The sequence below is a fragment of the Triturus cristatus genome, chromosome 9 (genome assembly GCF_964204655.1).
Source record: "Triturus cristatus chromosome 9, aTriCri1.1, whole genome shotgun sequence".
NCBI classification, from domain to species: domain Eukaryota; kingdom Metazoa; phylum Chordata; class Amphibia; order Caudata; family Salamandridae; genus Triturus; species Triturus cristatus.
In genome coordinates, this window is record NC_140592.1 from 788884166 (window position 1) to 788905449 (window position 21284).

A 21284-nucleotide genomic window follows, 5' to 3' on the forward strand; every position below is an offset into this window, starting at 1 on the left:
CATGCCTACAAAATGATGCTAACACTTTTTCTTTAGTTACCAATCTGAGTTGAATTGGTAACTAAAAAGAAAATTAAATGCTCTGAAGCGATTTCTTTTTTTTTTTTAAAGCGGGTGGGGAGAACGGAAAAAACGGGGTGGGGGTGAAACAATGTCGGACACAGAAGAAACAAGGGGGGGGTGTGGAGAGTGGAAGCAACATTGAGGAAGGTGGAAGACATGGAAGCAATGCGGAAGGCTAGGGGTGATAGCAATAATGGGGTTGGGTGAAACCACAATGAGCAAGAGACAAGGAGAGCATGGGTGGAAGAAGCAACACTTAGGGTGCGGTTATCAATGGGTAATAGTACATGGGTGAATACAACATTAAGGGAGCTGGAAGGAGCCGACGTGTGACATAGTATCACGGACTGTAATTAGTGAAAAGTACATCGCTCAAAAACACAAGCATTCTCATAGAGTGCTTAGCACAAAAGAACAAAATTCTTAAAAAGCCAGCAGTGGAAGCTGCAGAAATCAAAAGAGGTTTAAAGAGGTAATGCTCGATGGCAGGGAAAAACACAAGATTGACAAGCTGGGACATGAATAGGTAGCAGACAAATGGGGCAAGGAAAGCCAACCAATGGTAAGCGATGGCGGGCTCCAAGCCCCTGAATGTTCTTGATCAGCCACATTATGTCTCGCCAAATCACATGCACGGTCTAGTAGGCTTTGACCTACAAATGTAATCCACTGGCAGGGAAGGAACACCAAGTTGCTCTCCCCTGAACTGGCACTACTTGAAAAGTTTTATGGTATCAGAGTTTGGTGTTACCAAACTCATTAAATTCACTGAAATGTCCTCAGTGCAGGTGGCAAAGTTAACAATGGAAAGCCTCAAAGGTTCCAAAATTTGCCAATCATTTAAGTCACAACACTGTCTCTCCCAATGTTTGGATAGAACCATACCTTCTCTTAGAGATGTCCAACCAAAATCAGTCACATTACTGAGACAACGGGACTCATTAAGGTCAGGTTTCTTCTCAGTAAACAACCCCTGATTTTTAACCATACCAACTAGAGGCGGGAATAAAAGAGTGGCCAACTAGTTAGGTATTTTTAGATTTTCTTTCCCTTTCCACTCCACATCACTGCACTACACATAGTCTACAATAAAAAGTGCTCCTACGTAATTCGCAAGTCGCAGCATGCCTCAATAAGTAGAGGATTGAGAAGAACCCCAATGATGAAGCATGCTATCTAGGGGCAACCATAGTGGATGAGGGGTCTCTAGAAGAAAAGTGTTTTTTCTAGACAAGGGATTACAACAAATTCTTGCTGTATCCTAGCTAATTCCCTAAGGGCAGGTTTTCTTCGATATACTCGATTTTTTTCTAACTATGCAACTGTCAGGAGGATAAACCTAGCCTCTACCTCTGCCTCCCTCTCTACTTTGGTAATCACTTCTTTAACCAGTAAATGACATCCTCTTTATCTTGGTGGGGATGTTTACACATGATTAAGATGATGTTGGTTCCTGTAATTCTTTTCCCCATTTCCAATATTCCATTACGCATTCCTCTTAAACATTTTAAGAAAATTAATTCTATATTATCTGATTTCCTTTGGAACACCAAGAAACCGTGTATGTCTCTAGCTAATCTGAAACGACCTAAAGTTGAAGGTGGAGTACACTTCCCTGATTTTCCGAGCTATCATAAGTCCTTCCTTTTACGACAATCTTCTCATTAGATTGCACCTTCTTCACTATATACTCCGCTTTGGGTTGATTTAGAACGAGCTTTCTTGTCACCATACTCTTTTTCAGAATTCCTGTCTTTTGTAAAGAAACCTCGGAAAATGTCTAAACCTATTATCAAGAACACTTCCAAATAGTTTTCTTCTGTAATACATTTTTTCACCAATTGATCTCGACTCCTTTCTTAACTCTTCGATATGGAATAATTTGCTTATTAGTTCAAACTGACATCCTATTTACTGGCATTCTTGGAGGATTAAGGGAATGATCTGGATTCACCAATTATTTGATCAGGATTCTTACCTTACTTTTCCTTAAGTACAGAATATTTTTAACCTCCTGTCTACTTTCTGAACTACATTTCTTCTTCTTCTACAAGAGATTGTGGTTTAAGTCTATAATCATTTCAAATTCACCTCATCTATTGAATCTCCATCACCTACAAAATTATCTGACATCCTACCTACGTGCCCCAAGGCATCACTTATCTATTCTCACTTACTTGATTCCCCCGTTTTGAGATTCAAAACCATGACGGAACTTAAATGGGAAGAAGATCTTTCCACTAAAATATCTATATCTTCCTGGAAACAAATCTGGAGTCAAATTAGGAAGTCCTCCCGTGCTGCTAACACTACACAAACACTTTTTTTCATTTGCAACAGACTTTTTATTACACCTCATTTCCTGCACAAGATTAACCAGGATATCCCTGACACTTGCTGGACTTGCTCTGCACCACAAGCTGACTTGATGCATTTACTCTTCACTTGCCCCTTAGTTTCTGCATTCTGGATGCAAGTTTGGCGCCAAATCAATATTACTTTTCAAAGTAACGTCTCTTTTTACATCTCCAAGGTGTTTTTAGGCAGTTTATGCGAGGACTGGGCGAATGTTCCTTTTCACATGCTGATGCTAGCTAGATCTGTTAATAGCACTTGCTTTCCAACAAATAACCCGTAATTGGAAAGATTTTACACAACTGTATTTTAGAGCATGGTGGTACGCAGTACCTCCCTGACTTCCCTACAAAAATTCTCTAAGACCTGTTAATATCAAATATCTCCTTATATTTTCTCAAGTTTGTAACAATGACAAATAATCAGACTGTAATGTCCTTTTTAATATGCAATTAACTTTTTTTTTCTCTTTCGGTTTTCCTTATTGTTTACCTTGATTTTTTGTAATTCTTGTTTAATTGCTTTGTACTATTTTATTGTATGCCATCTCAAGTTGAATAAAATACTACACAAGCTGTGTATAAATATAGAGAGTTTATTCATTACACTTTAGAAAAATAAGTACACTTAACTTCAGAATACAATAAAACACTTAATTGTCCAGGCACAAAATAATCCCTTTTACAGTACAATTCACATACATACTTTAGACCTCTTTGGTTGAGTACTTTAGCACAGAAATGTTTTGTGACACGCTCTGTGTTCCATCATGTAACAGTGCAGTAGGGGTTCTGGCTATTCTTTTGAAAACATAAATAGTTCATGTCATTCTTTCTTGTAAGGCACAATTAAAATTACAGTAAACGTAGAAACAGAAAATGACTAGATCTAGACAAACATGCAACAAATTATTTGACTTTTCCATAGTAGGGATCCCAAAAGATTGACATGCAATATAGATGTTATATAATAATTTTGAGTTCAGAAATAGATTTGTTTTAGAAATATAAAAGTTTAACTTTAATCCTAAAAATGACGAATGAAACATCTCTTCAACAATTTGTTCCGAAACCTCACTGTAACAGGAAGAATAGTGTACCGATTCATGTTATGTATCAATAGCTACAGTTGTGTTGAAAACATTTTGATCGGTGTTGGGGTTAGGTTACACCAACAAACATAAGTACACACGCAGTTTCTGATGATTCAGGCACCTAACAATGTAACCACTGCAGTCAACAACAAGCGTACCAAAGGCCATGCAGGTACTTGAAGTAAAAAATGCAATTAAGAGCCCAATAATACAGTAGTGCAATACAATAGATTAGTGTCCCAGATCACAAACATGAAGAACATATTCATAATTAGAATGGTTTACAGAAAAACAATAAGAAAATGCGAATGAAAGGGCACAATTGATCGTCTTTCAGTTGTGTGCAGATACAGCAAATGTTAAGCTTTTTTAATAGTGTGAAGACATTAGAGATTTCAAATCATGTATTCCTGAAACACTTCATACTGTATGCTCCTCCTCACTAGTATACTGTATTTGAATTGTCAGTTGTTCCAGATATGTGCTTTAAGAAAATAAAAAGTAATGAAAGGCCACTAGGAAGAAAGGCACAACGAATTTGGTTAAAAACACACACACACCGTTTAAAACTGGTCCTAATAAAAGACAAAGCAAAACATCCCAAATAAAAATCCAACCATAAATTGTAAATGCATTTCCTGTCTTATAGATTCAGCACTGACAGTATTTAGAACGCGCTCTTAAAAAAAGAAGACATTTGTCCAAACAAAAAAGACATATAAATAACAAACACAAATCAATGCTCACACTTCAATAAAGTTGATTAAAATAACTGTCAATATACATTCATTTGTAAGTAAAATCTTCAGTGTTGCTAAATTTCATATGCATCTTATTTCACTGGTAAGGAGGGCAACACAATCCAAAAGTTGCACCACGAAGATTTAAAAATCGACATCCCTTGTAAAAAAAAAAAAAAAAAAAAACCTTTCAAATTAGATGTTTTGCAATCTGAAGAATCACTTGAAACTCAAACAATGGGAGTGTGTATGAGGTATTGAATGTCATTCAAATGTTGCAATGCCCACGGGGAGATGGAAACTCCATGTATCCTTTTATTGCATATTTGTGCAGAGTAATTTTTACTATTCACACGGTTGCCACCAACGGATTACAAGATATTCTGGAGAGACACTACTGAATATTTGTTCTGTGCTCTTTATGTAATTAGCTCTCTTCTTCTCTAACAGCACATTTTGGATGCCTAAACCAGGCATCAACCCATCCCACTACTTAGTAACTGAACATTTGACAACGAAAAAATATTATGTATACAATCCTATTTTTCATTAAATAAGTCATTTTTCGAAGGATTTGCAGCTGTACTATTTTGCATAAGTCCCACAATGCCATTCATTAAATCTCTTGCATCTCTTCATCCATGTGAACATTGTGGAGTTTGGCAAGCTTTTTCTTGTCCATGTCCAGGTCTCCACAGACTGTGTTGATCAGGCTACTGATCACATAGGTAGATCTGGAATCCGGCACAACAACATTGCCATTTGTAGATGTACATTGTGACATGGATAAGAAGTCCTCCTTAACACTGGGTACCGACTGAAGAACCATCATGTGCTGCCCGATGACATCCTGATGAACCTGTCCAGACTGGTGACTCTCATTCTCGTCAGTTGTAGAACCTATTTCACCAAGAGTAGAGTGTGCTGCTGACAAGGATAAAGTATCCGGCCCGGTGATAAAAGAGCAGTTTTGGAGAGCTGCATAGTTAGCGTTGTTGACCGAGATCACAGTGGGTGAACTGGTTACCGGTGCAGACACAGATTGATCACTTATCATCCCAGTAACACAGTTCAGTTCCCCGGAACCATTTACCAAAGTTGGCTGGGCTAATGAAAAGTTTGGCATTGTACCATTTACTAAGGTGGCTGCCATAGATTGAAGGCTACCGTCCGAAGGTATGCTAACATTCACATGTGCATTTTGACTTACGGGCATTAACTGAGAAAACAGAAGGCTTCGCTCCAGTCCTTGTTGTTTGACAGATCCCAATGCCTGCCCTGAATTTGGAACTGTGTACACCACGGTATTAGATGGAAGAGTGCCCAAGAAAATCTTTCCTTGTTGTGCTGTTGCAGAAGAGTCATTTGTAAACGTTACTCCATTGGACGTACCAGGATTCATCGAAACATTACCTACAGAGATAGAGACATTGTGGTTAATATTGGCGAATCTTTACTCAAAGTTCAGTAACTACTTCATTTGTAAAGTGGAGTTATCTATAGTAAACACAAATGCATTGAAAATGGAAACTCCATGCTGCACCTGGATTCTAACATTGGGCAGAAGGCGAGGATCATGCATGAGTTTCTAGTTTTTATTCTTAACAGCTTTCAAAGTAACTCAAACAAACCACTTCCTGGGACTACAAATCCCATGAGTCCATGGAAAAAGAACACAACAGAATTGGCTAATAGCAGTGTGTCCCAACAAAGACATAAGCCCTCAAGAGAAACAGCATATCCAAATTCTTCACTGCTCAGCATCCAGTTAAGTGCTTATCCTGGGATTTGATCTACTCTACTCTAGGAACTGCACAGGGTGGCATCAACTTTTCTTGTGTTTCCCTTACATATTTCTACTAAATATCAATGGCATCTTCACTGTGAATTAAACTGTGTAGCAATTTATTTAACAGGTTTCTTACTATTCAGATCTACCACCTATTAACTGGTGCTTGCCTCTCTCACCACGCTCTGCTCAGGTCCCGCAACAAGGTGCATATGTTCATGACTCCGCCTTCATCCCCACACCATGCACTATATTCACAAATGGTACCTTTTGCTCTTCCATTTTTGGAGCAGAGTACACTCTAGCAGGCCGATACAGGGCGAAGCTTAGACTGGCAGTGCATGGGCCTGGGCTCGAGAGAGACACCACTGCATCCGACGGGGATATGGGGCAAGAGAGCGCACTGAGTCATGCCCTCCAGGAGGTGTACTTGCCAACCACAAGGAGTGCCGTATGTGAGCCAGTAAGTGCAAGTCTCTCTACTATCGGTGGACCTCAGGGCAAATCTGGCATAGAGGGAGCAACTCGCTGGCAGATCAGTAGAACCACCAGTTGTGGTCACTGGGCAATCACAGTTCTATGCCAGACAATGTATTACCAGCCTAAACTCTGTAACAACACCGCCTCATACAAACCCGCTATTGATACCAGACATAGGGTCTGTACTAATCTGCCAGCACAGCTAAAGAAGACTCACAGGCACCATGTGGATGCCTGCCTTCTTAAAAATTAGGTTGCTTCAAGTGTCTACTGTAAACCCCTTGTTATCACAGAAGGTATCTCAGGCAATGCTGCCTAGTCAAAGAAAGAGCTGCAAAGGTCAGGACGCTGTGATCAGGACTTCTTCAAGGATATCATAGAAGAGGTTTGCACCACACTGGGGAAGGTCTTTCAAGGCAGTTGAATCCTCCTTTCAGAAAGCTGTAAGTATTGCCATCAAGCCCTTAGGTGGGCAGGACTTATTCCTGGCAGGAGTATAGCCCTCACAGTGAAAAAGGAATCCCTGGTCCCAAAGGACCCAGAACCCCAGAGGGATCTCATGTCTCAGACACAGGGGGCGGCTAAAAGAAAGCGTGATCCTATTGTGGGAGGCTTTCTATCCTAAAGACATTACTGACCCCAATCACGCCCCACAGTGTGAGGTGGAAGATGTTACCACAATAGAAACCTTGCCTCCCCCCTGTGTTGTGGTACCAGAAGTAGAAGGTACCGCAGACAGAAGATGGAGGCTACCTGGAGGACTCCCATCAGATATGCCTGGCACAGCTGGCTAAGGTGTCCCATCTCTGGTGGCTAAAAGCCCCAGTTGAAAGAACAGATATTAGTAGACCCAAGTAAGACCACTGTATCAGACCTGCTGGTGGCAGATGAAATCACTGAAGTCCTCAGAGTGGGAACAAGCGACAAAGTCACAGCACATTTGCAACAGGTTGCAAAACATTTGGACTATAAGATCTGGTATAGACTGAGGACACAGTGCTCTCATCTGTCATGGGAGGGTAAGGTGGCTCTCACATCAGACACTGATAGAAAAATGGAAATGTTCTTGATCACATTCGTTAAGAACCCTAGGAAGAGAACAAACCTCTCCTGGCTGGTTGTCCTCCTCCAGAGCATCCCTCCAATTCTTTTCAGAAAAAGCACTAAGCAATGGTAAATCAATGGATGCCACACTGCAATTTTCTGTATCCTCATCATAACACAACGTCTTGTCATCTTCACTCCAGTCTGATGAGCGTGACAAGAAATCAGCACACTAATTTTTCGAGCCAGGAATATACTTGGTGGCAAAATCAAATTGTAACAATTTAGTGGAAAGATGTGCAATACGGGGTGGGTGAACCCTTTTGAGTTTTTTCCACTCAAAATGTAAATTAGCAGTTTGTGGTCGGTTTGGATAACAAAAAGTGGTCCCCAAATATAGTTCCTAAATTTCAAGATCCCCCCACTAACAAGCCAACAATTCTTTCTCAATTACAGAATATTGGTTTTCTGTGTCAGACAACACCCGGGATGCATATCCGAGCGTGTACATTTCACAGTTCTTCACTTGGCCGAGTAGAGCACCCAAACCCACATTGCTTGCATAATTGTCAATACACATTTTTTAATACCTTCGGCGAAGACAGCTGCTCTTTCACGCATTCAAACAGATCAAACATCTTGATACTCTTGATTCCAGTCAAACACAACACCTCTTCTTAACATGCTGGACAAAGTCCGCAACTTTGTAGCATAATCCTTGATGAATATGGAGTAGAACTCGCATAGGCCAAGAAAAGATTTAAGACTAGGTTTAAGACTAAGTTTGTCTACTGGGGCGTTGGCATTTATAATGTTCTTCACTAAACCTGGCTTTGACTCAGTTCAGTGATGAGATGATGAGATGATCAAGATATTCCACCTGGTCCGTGAGAAATCCACCTGAGCACCACACCTCTACACTGAAATCCGCTCAGAATCTCAACAAGGATGAGGTCATGAGCACGTTTGTCAGGAGCATAGATCAATACATTGTCTTGAAAAATTGATACCCCTTTGATACCTTTGAGCATGTTCACCATAACTCTCTGGAACACAGATGCAGCTGAAGCTAAGCCGAAAGGCATCCTACGATATTGGTATGTACAAAAAGGGGAAACAAAAGCTGTGAGGTGTTTGGATTCATCATCCAGTTCTATTTGGTGATACGCAGAGGCTAGGTCAAGCTTGGAGAAGACCTTGGCCTCTGACAACCTTGCCAAGAGCGCAGAGATATTAGACAATGCATGCAAGTCCACCCATATTTCTTTATTTAAACATCCGAGATCAACACATACTCTCAATTCATTGTTGTGCTTTTGTGCCACCACCAAAGGAGACAACCAAAGAGAAGACTCCACCGGTTCAATCAGACCCCTCCTACACAGCATGTCTAATTCTTTTTCTAAATCCTTAGCAATGCTGAACAGAACATTCCTGAGTTAATGTTTGACAGGCCTAGCACCTTTCTAAACAATTATTTTGCGTTTAAACCCAGAGATCCTTCCTAACTCGCATTAGAACATGTATGGATACTGGTTCATAATATTCTCCAATTTTGAGTTGTCCCTTATGGCTAAAAACTGTTCTGATGTCCCTGGTTAAAGAATCATACCAAAAAATGCTTGGTGAAACCACCCCAGGATGTTTAGACCCTTGTTTGCAACATATTCTGCCAGCAATTCTTCGCCCCTTTAACTCTAGTATCTCATCTATATACCCACATAGATCAATGCTACGCCCCTCAAATGATACAGCTTTGCAGTCAGGAGGAGACAAATCTCTTTTAGGCCAAAATCTGTCAAATAATTCACGAGTTATCATTGTTATTCGAGCACCAGAGTCTACCAATAACAGAATTTTCCCAGCAACCACAATGTCAAGAGGGTGGATACAAGAGTTGGGGTCTCCACTTTGTATGTCGTCAGGTTTAACCACCATAACCATGTCTTTTAAATCTCTTTCAATGTTGTCTTCTTCTTCTCCTGCACAGTCATCAATGACACATTTGATTGCTTATGTCAGCTCGTTCTTTTGACTTTGGCACACCTTCGCAAAGTATCCACGTTTATTGCACACTCTACACACAACACTTTTTGCTGGACACAGTCTACCACCACGAACATGACTGCGATTCCCACACCTGAAACATATATCCTGCTGTCTACTGTCCTTCGGAATTAGATTGTAGTTCAAATTAACAGCACCCGCTAACTTTCTTTGAATCCAGCTCTTTTGCCGAAATTTGGGATGTTTCTATACTCTACCACTTTCATAGTCGCTTCTAATGATGGGTTTCCCATGGAAAGTAATTTTTGCATAATGGTTCTGTCAATGCAGTGACCAATGAACTGATCCCTGAATAACTGGTCACAAACATTTTTAAACTGACACTCCGACGCTAACTTCCAGTCGTTATGTATGTGTCCATGTCTTCACTTGCTTGCTGCACCCTTTTAAAACATTTATGTCTTACCACCACCAGACTGGGTTGACCGTCAAAAACACTCTTGTAACTTCCTTACAATCACTTGAAAGTCATCTAATTTTTCATCCACCACATTAATTCCAGGTAAGTGTTTAAAAAGTACTCTCCCTTCGAAGCTTTACGAATCAAGAATAGCACCCAGATAAGTCTGAAAGCCCTCAAATCATTCCTTCTACGCCGCAGGTGGATCTCCCAGTGTTTGTAAGAAATGTGGTGCTGGAGTGTACATACAGCTTGCATTGTACACCCTTGTATTAATATTACTTAAGACGTTTGCTTCCATAGCAAATCAATCTTTTTCCTGAAAAAACGATGGTCCAACAAAAAAACTACACCTGAATGTATGTGCCTGAAATCTCACTGATGAACGATCATTCAACACTACCCAATGTAAATAGAACGTGCCTGTGCAAACTAATAAAATATATACAAATGTACATTAAATGCTGTGCGTGTCAGCGTATTATGGAAGTAGATGAGACACACCGGTTTTCCAGTATTGCCTTGGCATAGACAGTATTACACTTGGAGCACAAGTTTTTTCAGCGTGTGTGCCAAAATATACAAGCATATAAAAGATGCTGTGCGTGTCAGCGTATTGCAGTGCTTGTCAACATTTACAATTTTTTTCCTTCCATTGGGCCCCATGACACGCAATTCACTTCAGCTGTGCGTGTCAACAATTAAGCTTCACTCTGAGAAATCAACTTTTGACTGACATTTCCTGGTGATTCCCTCCGTAAATGTAATCGCTGTAACTTTGCGATCAGGCGAAAGAAATTAGATTCTTTGTTTTTAAGATGGCCCCCACGTATGTAGAGCACATCAAACGCGTTGCATTTCAGTGCCGTGTGCGTTCGACCGCCTGCCCTCATAGTCCTGCGCATGTGCAACCTCACAGTTTTCTTTTCCGCTCCCAGTTTATTTAATTTTCTTTCATGCCAAGGTGGACAACACCCACTTATCTTATGTCCAGTTAGCGGGGCGCCTCACTTCCGACCACAGGACTAGAACCGTATGGGGCCAAGAAAACTCATTTGCGTAGCAGTCTTTGATGAGAAGATTTTCGCGATGGGTCTGTGTGGACAGAGCGCTTGCCACCAAATTACGTAGAGAAGAAGGAAGACGTAGACCTTCAGGTAAGTAATAAATGTTGTTTATTAGATCCGAGTAACAGCGAGCTGTCCGGGCAGCCAAACACTTCTCCAACTATCTATAACGTCCTGAGCATGGAATCCTCACATGCATTCCGATTCCATGCCCAGCACGAGGCGGCATACACATACCACTACAAATATCATATCCTCCAAACTCTGTAGGCGCTACAGGGGTTCAGCTAGTGCCCATGGATGTGGCCTGCAGGTGATGCTTCTATTCTGCCTAGACTTTGCATGGACATCCTTGATTCTGGAGGCATTGTGTTCTTGTTAGTCCTTGTGGTTTCTGCTATTTGACATTGACACCATAATGTTAGTGTTGCTGACTCTTGAGCATTTTCCTTGTTTTCACATTTCTTTTTTGAGCATTTTTCTCATTTTCAACCCAGAGTTGCACAACTGTTGAACGGATTTGCATAAACATTAATTATGCTCCTCCGTGGCTGCCGTAACCGTTCCATGGCTATTTATAGGAACCACACCCTGCCGCTCCCTGCAGATTATTCCAGCGGCTTCCAGGACGAGTTCTCTGCTCGCGTCTAACCGCTAATGTTTTTTCCAGTCCGGTAAGGCCTCCAGTTTTGAGTCCTAGACCGAACAGACACTTTCAGGTAGGAGACGTCGATTTCAAAAGCGCTCCGCAGCATTCCAAAATTCTTAAGCGCTCAAGTATTTTCACTCTCATCGAGCGTTTAAACTTTGCTTAACAGCTATTTGGAAAATCTCTTGAAAGCATTTCTCCAGACAGCGCATTTCATTTGCATTAGACTTTTGTGAACTCATTATCTCAGACATTGTGGCATACGTTAAAGGTCATTTCGAGTCGAAGGATTTTATTAATCTTTGCGAGCATATCAGAGGCAGTGAATGACATTATGGCGTTAATGATTATTTAAGCACATGCCTATACACATGAAGTTAAGCATATGGTATGGATGTTTTGAAAGAAATGTAGACATTTATGACCATTTGAACTTTTGATATCTCAAATAGAAAACTATTACTAACATATTATGTGAATATTACCAATTTGTGCACAATAATATCATGAGTGTTTTTAATGGTATTTTATGCGTAAGCTTAGCGACAATAATTAATCCTCGACATCTGTAATTTTGGATACTCATTCACAGGCAGTGTCGCCCAATCTTTTAAGTCTCTGGAATTCTTACAAGAGAGACAATATATTTTAGACTTTGCCAATCTGCTTGTGACTTCTAATCGCTACTACAGAACATTTGGTATTTTCCTTTACAGGTAATAGTGAGTCATAGTTTACTGACTATATTATATGTACTGCATGTATTCTTGGAGACAAACAGAAGATTACCAACTCAACTGTCGATTATATCTGTTCCAGATCTCCCTACCTGCAGTACCCACCCCAATTCCGTTCCCCCCCCTCCATCTGGCCATCTTGATATTCAGGTGTTTTTGAGCGCAGATTCTAGGCTGCCTGAAGGTGGGCTTCTGGACGGGGGACTGCTCCTGAGGAACCCGGCCTGACAACAAATAGCAACACAGATCTTTTCTAATGTGCTATGATTATTTGCTCTCTACAGAGAATGCTGCTTCAACTCATTCATAGGCATTCTATGTCACCTTGAGTTTAGAAGCATAGGTAGGCAGCCACAGACCTACATCATGCCAGAAATGACCAGCTTGGCGTCCAAACGTCACCCCAGTTCAATTCAATTCTCTACATACAAGGCTGTGGTGTCTTCAGCAGTCAGGGCTCTCTGCCGCTATGTCCAGGTACCACCTCAGATCTCCTTCACACCAAACTTGAGCTTTTTAGAACCTAACTATAGAGCACCGTATAGGATGCACGCAGCCAGTGCTATGTGGTATGACTGCTTTCACTCGGTCTCCAAGTATCCTCTCTACTCTTTGTCCCTATCACAAAGGACAAGAGCTCCTACAGTGAGGCTCTGCTGCTATTGGAGCTCAGACTGTTGCAGTAAGGGCTCTTTGCTGGTGAGAACTTACCAACTTCTACAACCTCGGACTCTAAAACCGAGCCCGAGCATTCCTTCTGTCCTCTGTATCCATCAACCAACAGCCTTCCCTCAGTCAGTGCTGTCACAGAGGCTTTCTCTACCTCTGTGTGCCCTCACCTTCTTCCTACATCGCACTTTATCCATCAAATGTGCACTCTTCATATATGGAGGAACCGTTAACTTATCTATGTAGCCCTGAATCATCCACCCCACAACGGCAGACCAATACACTCAGATCCTGCCACTCGTGCTTCTGTTTGTCTCGCCTCCACCCACCCATGCAGTCACCTGCCTACTCCCAGGTGTTTATCAATCCACTCCCACCTGAACCCATCCAGCTATCCACCACACCATCCACCGATCCACTCATTTACCACTCCACGCACCTACAACCATCAATCTGTTTATCCATGTACTGCTCACAGGTGACTAAGGCATTGTATTGTAACACATCCCACCAATGTAAACCAGTTAACTTTATTATGCATCCAGTCGTTATTAGAAAGTTTTGAATGATAGGAAAGAAAAACAATTACAAGGGAAGGGTAAAGAGGAACACCAATAGTCTAAATGAGCGTATGTTTTAATGGAGTACATCTTCAGGGGAGTCTTGGTTGTTGACTAGGCGCTGCCATTTTATTTTTATCGATTTCACAAATGCTGGCCTGTATCTCTGAAGGTACTTTTTTTTTTCAACTTACGTTAGCCAACACCTTTTGATTTTAATAAAATTACACATATAATATACTGAGAGTGGCTTACAGCCAGCCCTCTTCACCTATTGGTCTATTGTCGTGTTTTTCACATATTTCTTCCGTTCACTTCAGCACAGAGCATGGTACAGTTGGTCAGGTCACTTCAGCTACTGGATAACTTCACTGTGAGTGATGGCATTCTGCTGTTTCCCAAAGAGCACTTATGCCCTCGAAGTAGTATTTTCAGTGCCAGAGACTACAAGGGTAATTTATGTGTGCTTTCTGGAATGAAAAATATTTTTGCTTTTAGAAAATTATATATTTTTTTAAAATATTGGTAAGTTCCCAGCATCTTCACCATCAATGAAGATTTACAAAGACCATGTCAATAAATAGTTATTTTCAAAGCGGAAAGCCTCGCAGCCAGTGTCCGACCTTTGCGCTTTGCTAATGCTAGTTTTGGCTGGAAAGAAAATATAGTTTCAGTGACTTTGCACCAAACATTCAGGTGTACACGGAAGACACTACTAAATACCATAACTGCTTTTAATAATGCTATTTTCCTCCCAGTTTATTTCTCATATAGAAGCCTTCAGCTTGACTGACTGCAAAACAGAAAAGACGATACATCATAAATATAGAGGAGGGAGATAGACCCACCACATCGAAAGAGAACCAGGGACCAATAACATTTAACACTTGCAGTTAGAGATCAAGATGTAGTTTCTACTAAACATCAGGATATACACAGATGTAGTTGTGTTCTTGTAATTGGGGGGGGGGGGTTGGTTCATTTTCTTGTGGTGCACAAGTCTGGATTGATTGCGTTGGTTTACTATTTAGAAAGCTATTTGCACACCCAAGGTCATCTTGAATGTGCTAATATACAATAAAATAAAATAGGCACATTTTCAATCCCATATTTTAGAATCAATATTGTCGGGAATTATGCGCACTAATTAAATTTGTGAGTCTAGAAAATATCATGTGTTGTAAAATTCCTGCAAGCACAAATTTAGGATGAGGAAAGCTTGTTGTTGTTTCTAGGTGGGGCTGAACAACTTACATTTGATTAAATTACATATCCCTCACAGGTAGCTTCCAAAGCTGGAAATGAAAAACTTCAGACGGGGCAGATGTCAATTTCCACGACACTATTTTTATTTGGTGGGGAAGATTGCAGGCGGGAAGACTCCCTTATTAGATGGAGATGTAGAAAAATGTTTTTCATCAAAGGCAAAATATTTTTCACATGGAGGGAAAATACAAATGTTAATTGAGAACATACATTTGAATCATATTTACACAAATCGTATCCATCCGGGAACTTTCACATTAATACATTTTATGTTTTGATTTCTTCGAGAAAAATACAAGATTCCCACAAATATCCTAGGAATGCTTTAAAATACCCAAAAAGTTAGAAATGTCCCCCAATACAGAAGGCATCCAACTTCCACAAATTTCGAATTTTTCAGCTGTTGGCAGCTGGAGCCGTTATACTGGTGATGTCCTGATGACAAATTTATTTGAGTTAATTACGGTAAAATGGATGTAGGAAGAGAATATCTGTAGATCACAAGGCTGCACAGAAAGCCTATACTTAGTAAAGAAGGTGCTTTCATTTGTTCAAAGGATGGGTCAAACTGATGACTGCTGGATGGCCTTGACCAGAACAAGACTGCAGCGCAGAAGACTACACCAAACAGCATTATCTCCGTCAAGGAAAGACAGAATTATGGATTAAATTAGTGGACAGCAGTTCGCTCAAGGACTTGAAATAATTGACCCGTTGTATCAGATCTGTTAATAGACACTTTGATACAGTAATCATGTAGCCTCAGATAGAGAGAGATCAATAATGAAACCAAGAGAATTAACCCTGGCACCCGAGGTAAGAAATTCCCAGAGATTGCTCGAGATGATCAATTCTAGATGCATAAAGGAGATTCTTTACAGTGAAACTGAAAGTCTAACAAACAAGGTTTCAAGAAGTTAAACAACATTCAATATTAAGAAGGAAGGATTTCAGTGAGAATGGACGGCTGGATCTTATCAACATATTGATGAATTTTAACTCACCGAACAGATACCAGGACTTTCAGCTGATTCATATTTAGACTGAATAGCATGGGCGGTATAATCTAGCACTGAACTGTTCTGGTTGTAAGGGAGGTGTGCAGATATTCCAATTTGACATCCCCAGTAAGAATGAGGTAAATCAGTTCAGAACGTTCCAGCCATGGCTGACTGCCTTAAATGCTCACCAATGTTTCATATGTACCAGCGCTGAATGACCTACACACCTCATCCAACATATAAAAGTTTGCCATGTCAGTGCTTCATCATAGTCAGGGGCGAGACTAGTTTGTAGGTAGTTGTGGGCATTTAGGAAAGTTGGATTAACAATGCTTCCTTGATTATTATGCCAGAGATAGCAATTTGTTGGCTAGTTTAAAGTAAAAATAAAAATTAAAAAAGTCTATATAGTTAAACAGTGGCTATTTTTAGAAGAGGGATAATTTGCCCATTTATGAAAACAAGGGAATTCTCCTTGCTTCAACATGGTATGGATGGTACAAGAGAATCAGGGGTGGTGAAAGGGCTAACAGCTCTTTAATGAGTTCTGTATAAATCGCAATGTCTGTATAGGGGCTAAATGCAAGCTTATTGATGATAATCTTATGATCAGGTACATGCAAAGTGCTTGACACCCATCTGTAATGCAGAGTATCAGAGAAATCAGTTTTCAGAGCTCCAGTATTATTTATTATGATGGATGGAGATCCTATTATTGAAGGTTTTTGAGATTTATGGCAACATCTCCGAGAGGGTGTGTTAGACGGCGACCTCAGAGGAGCCCGGAAAGGGGGTCCTGACTACCCTGAGACCCACCCTCAAAGTATCGTAGCCGGGCACTGGCGGGAGACTCCCCAGGGGGAGGAATCTCGCAGCTAGGATCGTACTTCTGGCGCCACACGACACAGAGTAATCACACCGGTTGTTCTCAGAAACAATCTTTATCAAGTAGGTTATCACGGCAAATATGTACAAGGTATTCACGGGTTCAAGAGTCTCGGAAAGGTAGGGGGGTAGCGGGACAGTCTTTGGCAAAAGTTCAAGCAGGGACGTACCCGGCGCACAGCTCACAATCCTCGAGCCGGGGGATACGGGGTCGTAGTCGGGGTCCGGCGGGACCGGGAGAGTCTGGGGGAGCCGCGAGTCACTCAGCGGGCTCAGGTACAGGTTCAGGGGTGTCCGATCTTCAAGGAGCCGCGAGTCACTCAGCAGGCTTAGGCGCAAGTTCAGAGATGTTACGATCTTTCAGGAGCCGCGAGTCACTCAGCAGGCTTAGGCACAGGTTCAGAGGTGGTACGATCTTCCAGGAGCCGCGAGTCACTCAGCAGGCTTAGGCACAGGTTCAGAGGTGGTACGATCTTCCAGGGGCCGCGAGTCACTCAGCAGGCTTAGGCGCAAGTTCAGAGATGTTACGATCTTTCAGGAGCCGCGAGTCACTCAGCAGGCTTACGTTGTTCCAGCGTCGAATCTCCGGACCGACCCGAAGCACCCCCTGTTATAGGTCGACCCCTCTTTGATGTCCGGGGTCGGTCGAGGCAGGGGTCTTGTCACCTGGGGGTCGCTTGTCGGGGTTTCCTGCTATTGTCTTTTGATCTCGTTCAGGGCCGGGCCGGGAGGAGTCCCAGACACCCAGCAGGCGTGGAGCCAGCTCTCAGGGAGGCCGGAGGGCCGATCGAAACCCATCGTCCCAGGGGAGTCCAGAGGTGCGATAGAAACTGCTCCTCCCTCTCTCATCCCCCGGGAAGTGTGATGTCCTCCAGCCGGAGTGGCGCCTCTAGGCCAGGGTCGCGCTGGGGCCGGGCGGCCATCTTGACGCATGAAGTGGGCCTGCGGGCCCGGGGTGGCCGAAAGGAGAGAGGCCATGGACGGGGATGTCCGGGCCGGGTGTGGGTGTTCTGGTAGGAAGGACCGGCTGGGCCGGGTGGTTGGGGCGGCAGGTACCAGGTTTCGGTGGTGCGGGTGCACGGCGGGCCGTTCTGCGAGGCCGGGTCCAACACGCGTCCCCCCCAGCTGAAAGCCGGAGAGAACTGCCCATCATCTTGGGGGGTTCTCTTCGCTGAGGCGGAAGAACCGGGAGAGGCCGTCAGCGTTGGCGTGGCCCGTACCAGGGCGGTGTTCTACGGTGAAATCCATCCCCTGGAGGGAGATTGACCACCGCAGTAGCTTGGGGTTTTCTCCCCGCATCTGCATGAGCCACCGCAAGGGCCGATGGTCAGTTTGGACTCTGAAATGCGTGCCGAACAGGTAGGGTCGTAGCTTCTTGAGTGCCCAGACCACGGCAAAGGCTTCGCGCTCTATGGTGCTCCACCTCTGCTCTCGGGGCAGCAGCCGCCGACTGAGGAAGGCGACGGGCTGGTCTAGGCCTTGGTCATTCACTTGGGACAGGACGGCCCCAATGCCATGTTCGGAGGCATCGGTCTGGACTAGGAACTCCTTGGCATAGTCGGGAGCCCGGAGGACGGGAGCAGTGCACATGGCCTTTTTTAGAGCATCGAAAGCCTCCTGGCAGGCAGCCGTCCACTGCACCTTCGTTGGCTGTTTTTTAGATGTGAGTTCGGTGAGAGGGCCGACCAGGCTGCCATATCCCCGAATGAAGCGTCGGTAGTATCCTGTGAGTCCCAGGAAGGCTCGGACCTCCGTCTGGGTGATTGGTGGTTCCCAGGCCAGGATGGCGTCGATCTTTGGTTGTAGAGGGGCTACCTGGCCGCTCCCGACCCGGTGCCCCAGGTAGACTACGGAGCTTTGTCCGATCTGGCACTTGCTAGCTTTTATTGTGAGGCCTGCCTGGCGCAGGGCGGTTAGCACCCTCCGGAGGTGCTGGAGATGCCTACTCCACTCCGAACTGAAGACGGCGATATCGTCTAGATATGCCGCGCTGAACTGTTCCAACCCGGCCAGGACCCTATTCACCAGTCGCTGGAAAGTGGCCGGGGCATTTTTCATCCCGAAGGGCATCACGCGGAAGCGGTAGTGCCCGTCGGGGGTGGAGAAAGCGGACCGCTCCTTGGCCCCTTCGGTGAGCGCAATCTGCCAGTATCCGCAGGTGAGGTCGAATGTGCTGAGGAACCGAGCTGCCCCTAGTCGGTCAATGAGTTCGTCGGCTCGTGGAATGGGGTGGGCATCGGCTCGGGTAACATCATTGAGCCCCCGGTAATCCACGCAGAATCGGAGCTCGGGGGCGACACCGGGGGCCGCTGCCTTCGGGACCAGGACCACGGGGCTGGCCCAGGGACTGTCAGAGGGCTCAATCACCCCCAGGGTCAGCATCTTCGAGACTTCATCTTGAATGCAGGCCCGGACCCGGTCAGGAACCCGGTAGGCTCGGTGTCTCACCGGCGGGCTGTCCCCGGTGTTCACGTCATGAACACACCAGTTGGTGACCCGGGGGGTCAGAGAGAAGAGGTCGGCAAATTGTCTTAGGAGCTGGCGGCAGTCCGCTTGTTGTTGGGCAGTGAGGGCTGGGGAAAGGTTCACTCCCTCCACGGAGCCATCCTGCTCCTTGACACACAGGAGGTCCGGGAGGGGATCTGACTCATCTTCGGCCCCGTCATCGGTGGCCAGCAGGAGGCTCAGTTCTGTCCGCACGAAGTGAGGCTTGAGTCGGTTCACGTGCAGGACCCGGAGGGGGTCCCGTGGCGACTGGACGTCCACCAAGTACGTAACTGGACTCTTTCGCTCCACCACCTTGTACGGCCCAGTCCATCGGTCCTGGAGGGCGCCAGGCTTCATGGGGGCCATGACCCACACCTGCTGGCCCGGCTGGAACTCAACCAGAGTGGCATTCTGGTCGTACCAGCGTTTCATCTCTTCTTGACTCGCCTCCAGGTTGGCCTCGGCCAGTTCTCGGAACTTCCTGGTCTGGTTCCGGAGGGCCAAGACGTATTGGAACACATCTCGGGGAGTGGTCTGGGGTGTCGCCTCCCACTCTTCCTTTACCAAACTGAGGGGACCTCGGACGGGGTGCCCATAGAGCAACTCAAACGGGCTGAATCCTAGGGACTTCTGGGGGACCTCTCTATACGCGAACAATAGGCAAGGGAGCAGGACATCCCACTTCCGCCGGAGGGGTTCGTCTAGGCCAGTGATCATCCCTTTCAAAGTCCTATTAAATCTTTCTACTAGGCCGTTTCCTTGGGGATGGTACGGGGTAGTGAACTTATAGGACACCCCACATTGTTGCCACAGGGACGTCATATACTTTGAGATGAAATTAGTGCCGCGATCGCTCACGACCTCGCGGGGAAACCCCACCCTGGAAAAGATCCCCATCAGGGCCCGGCCCACCACAGGGGCCGTAATGGTGCGCAGGGGGATAGCCTCTGGGTATCGGGTGGCGTGGTCCACTAGGACCAAGATAAAACGGTGGCCTTGGGAGGTGGGGGGGTCCAGTGGTCCCACGATGTCGATCCCGACTCGTTCGAAGGGGGTACTGACGACCGGGAAGGGTTGGAGGGGAGCCTTGAGTTTCCCTCCACTCTTTCCACTAGCCTGGCACGTGGGGCAGGACTTGCAATGGGCCTCTACTGCTGCTCTCATCTTAGGCCAGTAAAAATGGGTCACAAGACGGTTGTACGTCTTGTCCTGTCCCAGGTGACCGGCGAGGGGGACGTCGTGGGCTAAACCCAGGAGGAAATCTCGGAAGCGGAGGGGTACTACCAGTACCCGTCCCGATCCCAGCTCCACCGACTTCTGCTCACTGTACAGGATGCTATTCTCCCAATAGATTCGGTGCGTCCCGGTCTGGTCCCCTGCGGCTTGGCCCTCGGCTTGGCGCCGCAGCCCGACCAGGGAAGGACAAGTGGCTTGCTCCCTGCAAAACTCTTCCCGAGTGGGTCCGCCCTCGTGGCGCCATTGGGCCAACTCGGGTAGATCGCCTAACTCAGGGACTGGGTCAGTGTCGGATGGTGTGGGTTCATCGCTAGCGACGGACCCTTCTGAGGGGGGGACGGAAGGACCCTCGGCGGGGACTGTTCTGATCTCTTCGATCGGGGTGCTCTCGACCTCCCTCTGGGGAGTGAGTCGGGCGGACATAGAGCGGGTGGTGGCGCACACCCACTCGGGGAGTCCCATCATTCCCAAGTGGGCCTTACGCTCCACGTGCTTCCATGGGGAACTCTCTAGGTCGTTCCCTAAAAGGCAGTCGACCGGCTGGGAGGTTCTTACGGCCACCTTGAGTTTGCCTATCACCCCTCCCCACTCAAATGGCACCAGGGCTACCTGGCACATGCTCTCTCGATTGTCTGCGGATATAACAGGGCAAAAGACGTTGGGGAGGATCTGCTCTTCGGGGACTAGGTGCCTGAG

At 44.9% G+C, this 21284-nt stretch overlaps 1 protein-coding gene across 1 annotated transcript in view; it reads right to left on the reverse strand.

Annotated features, from left to right (window-relative positions):
* Positions 1 to 2997: 2997 nt before the first annotated feature.
* Positions 2998 to 21284, reverse strand: part of LOC146798850 (homeobox protein SIX4-like) — a 142133-nt gene continuing 123846 nt past the window's right edge. The window contains exon 3 of the mRNA XM_085626175.1: positions 2998 to 5664. Within this exon, the coding sequence (XP_085482301.1) occupies positions 4868 to 5664 (797 nt within the window). The 3' untranslated portion in view covers positions 2998 to 4867. The remainder of the gene's footprint in view (positions 5665 to 21284) is intronic.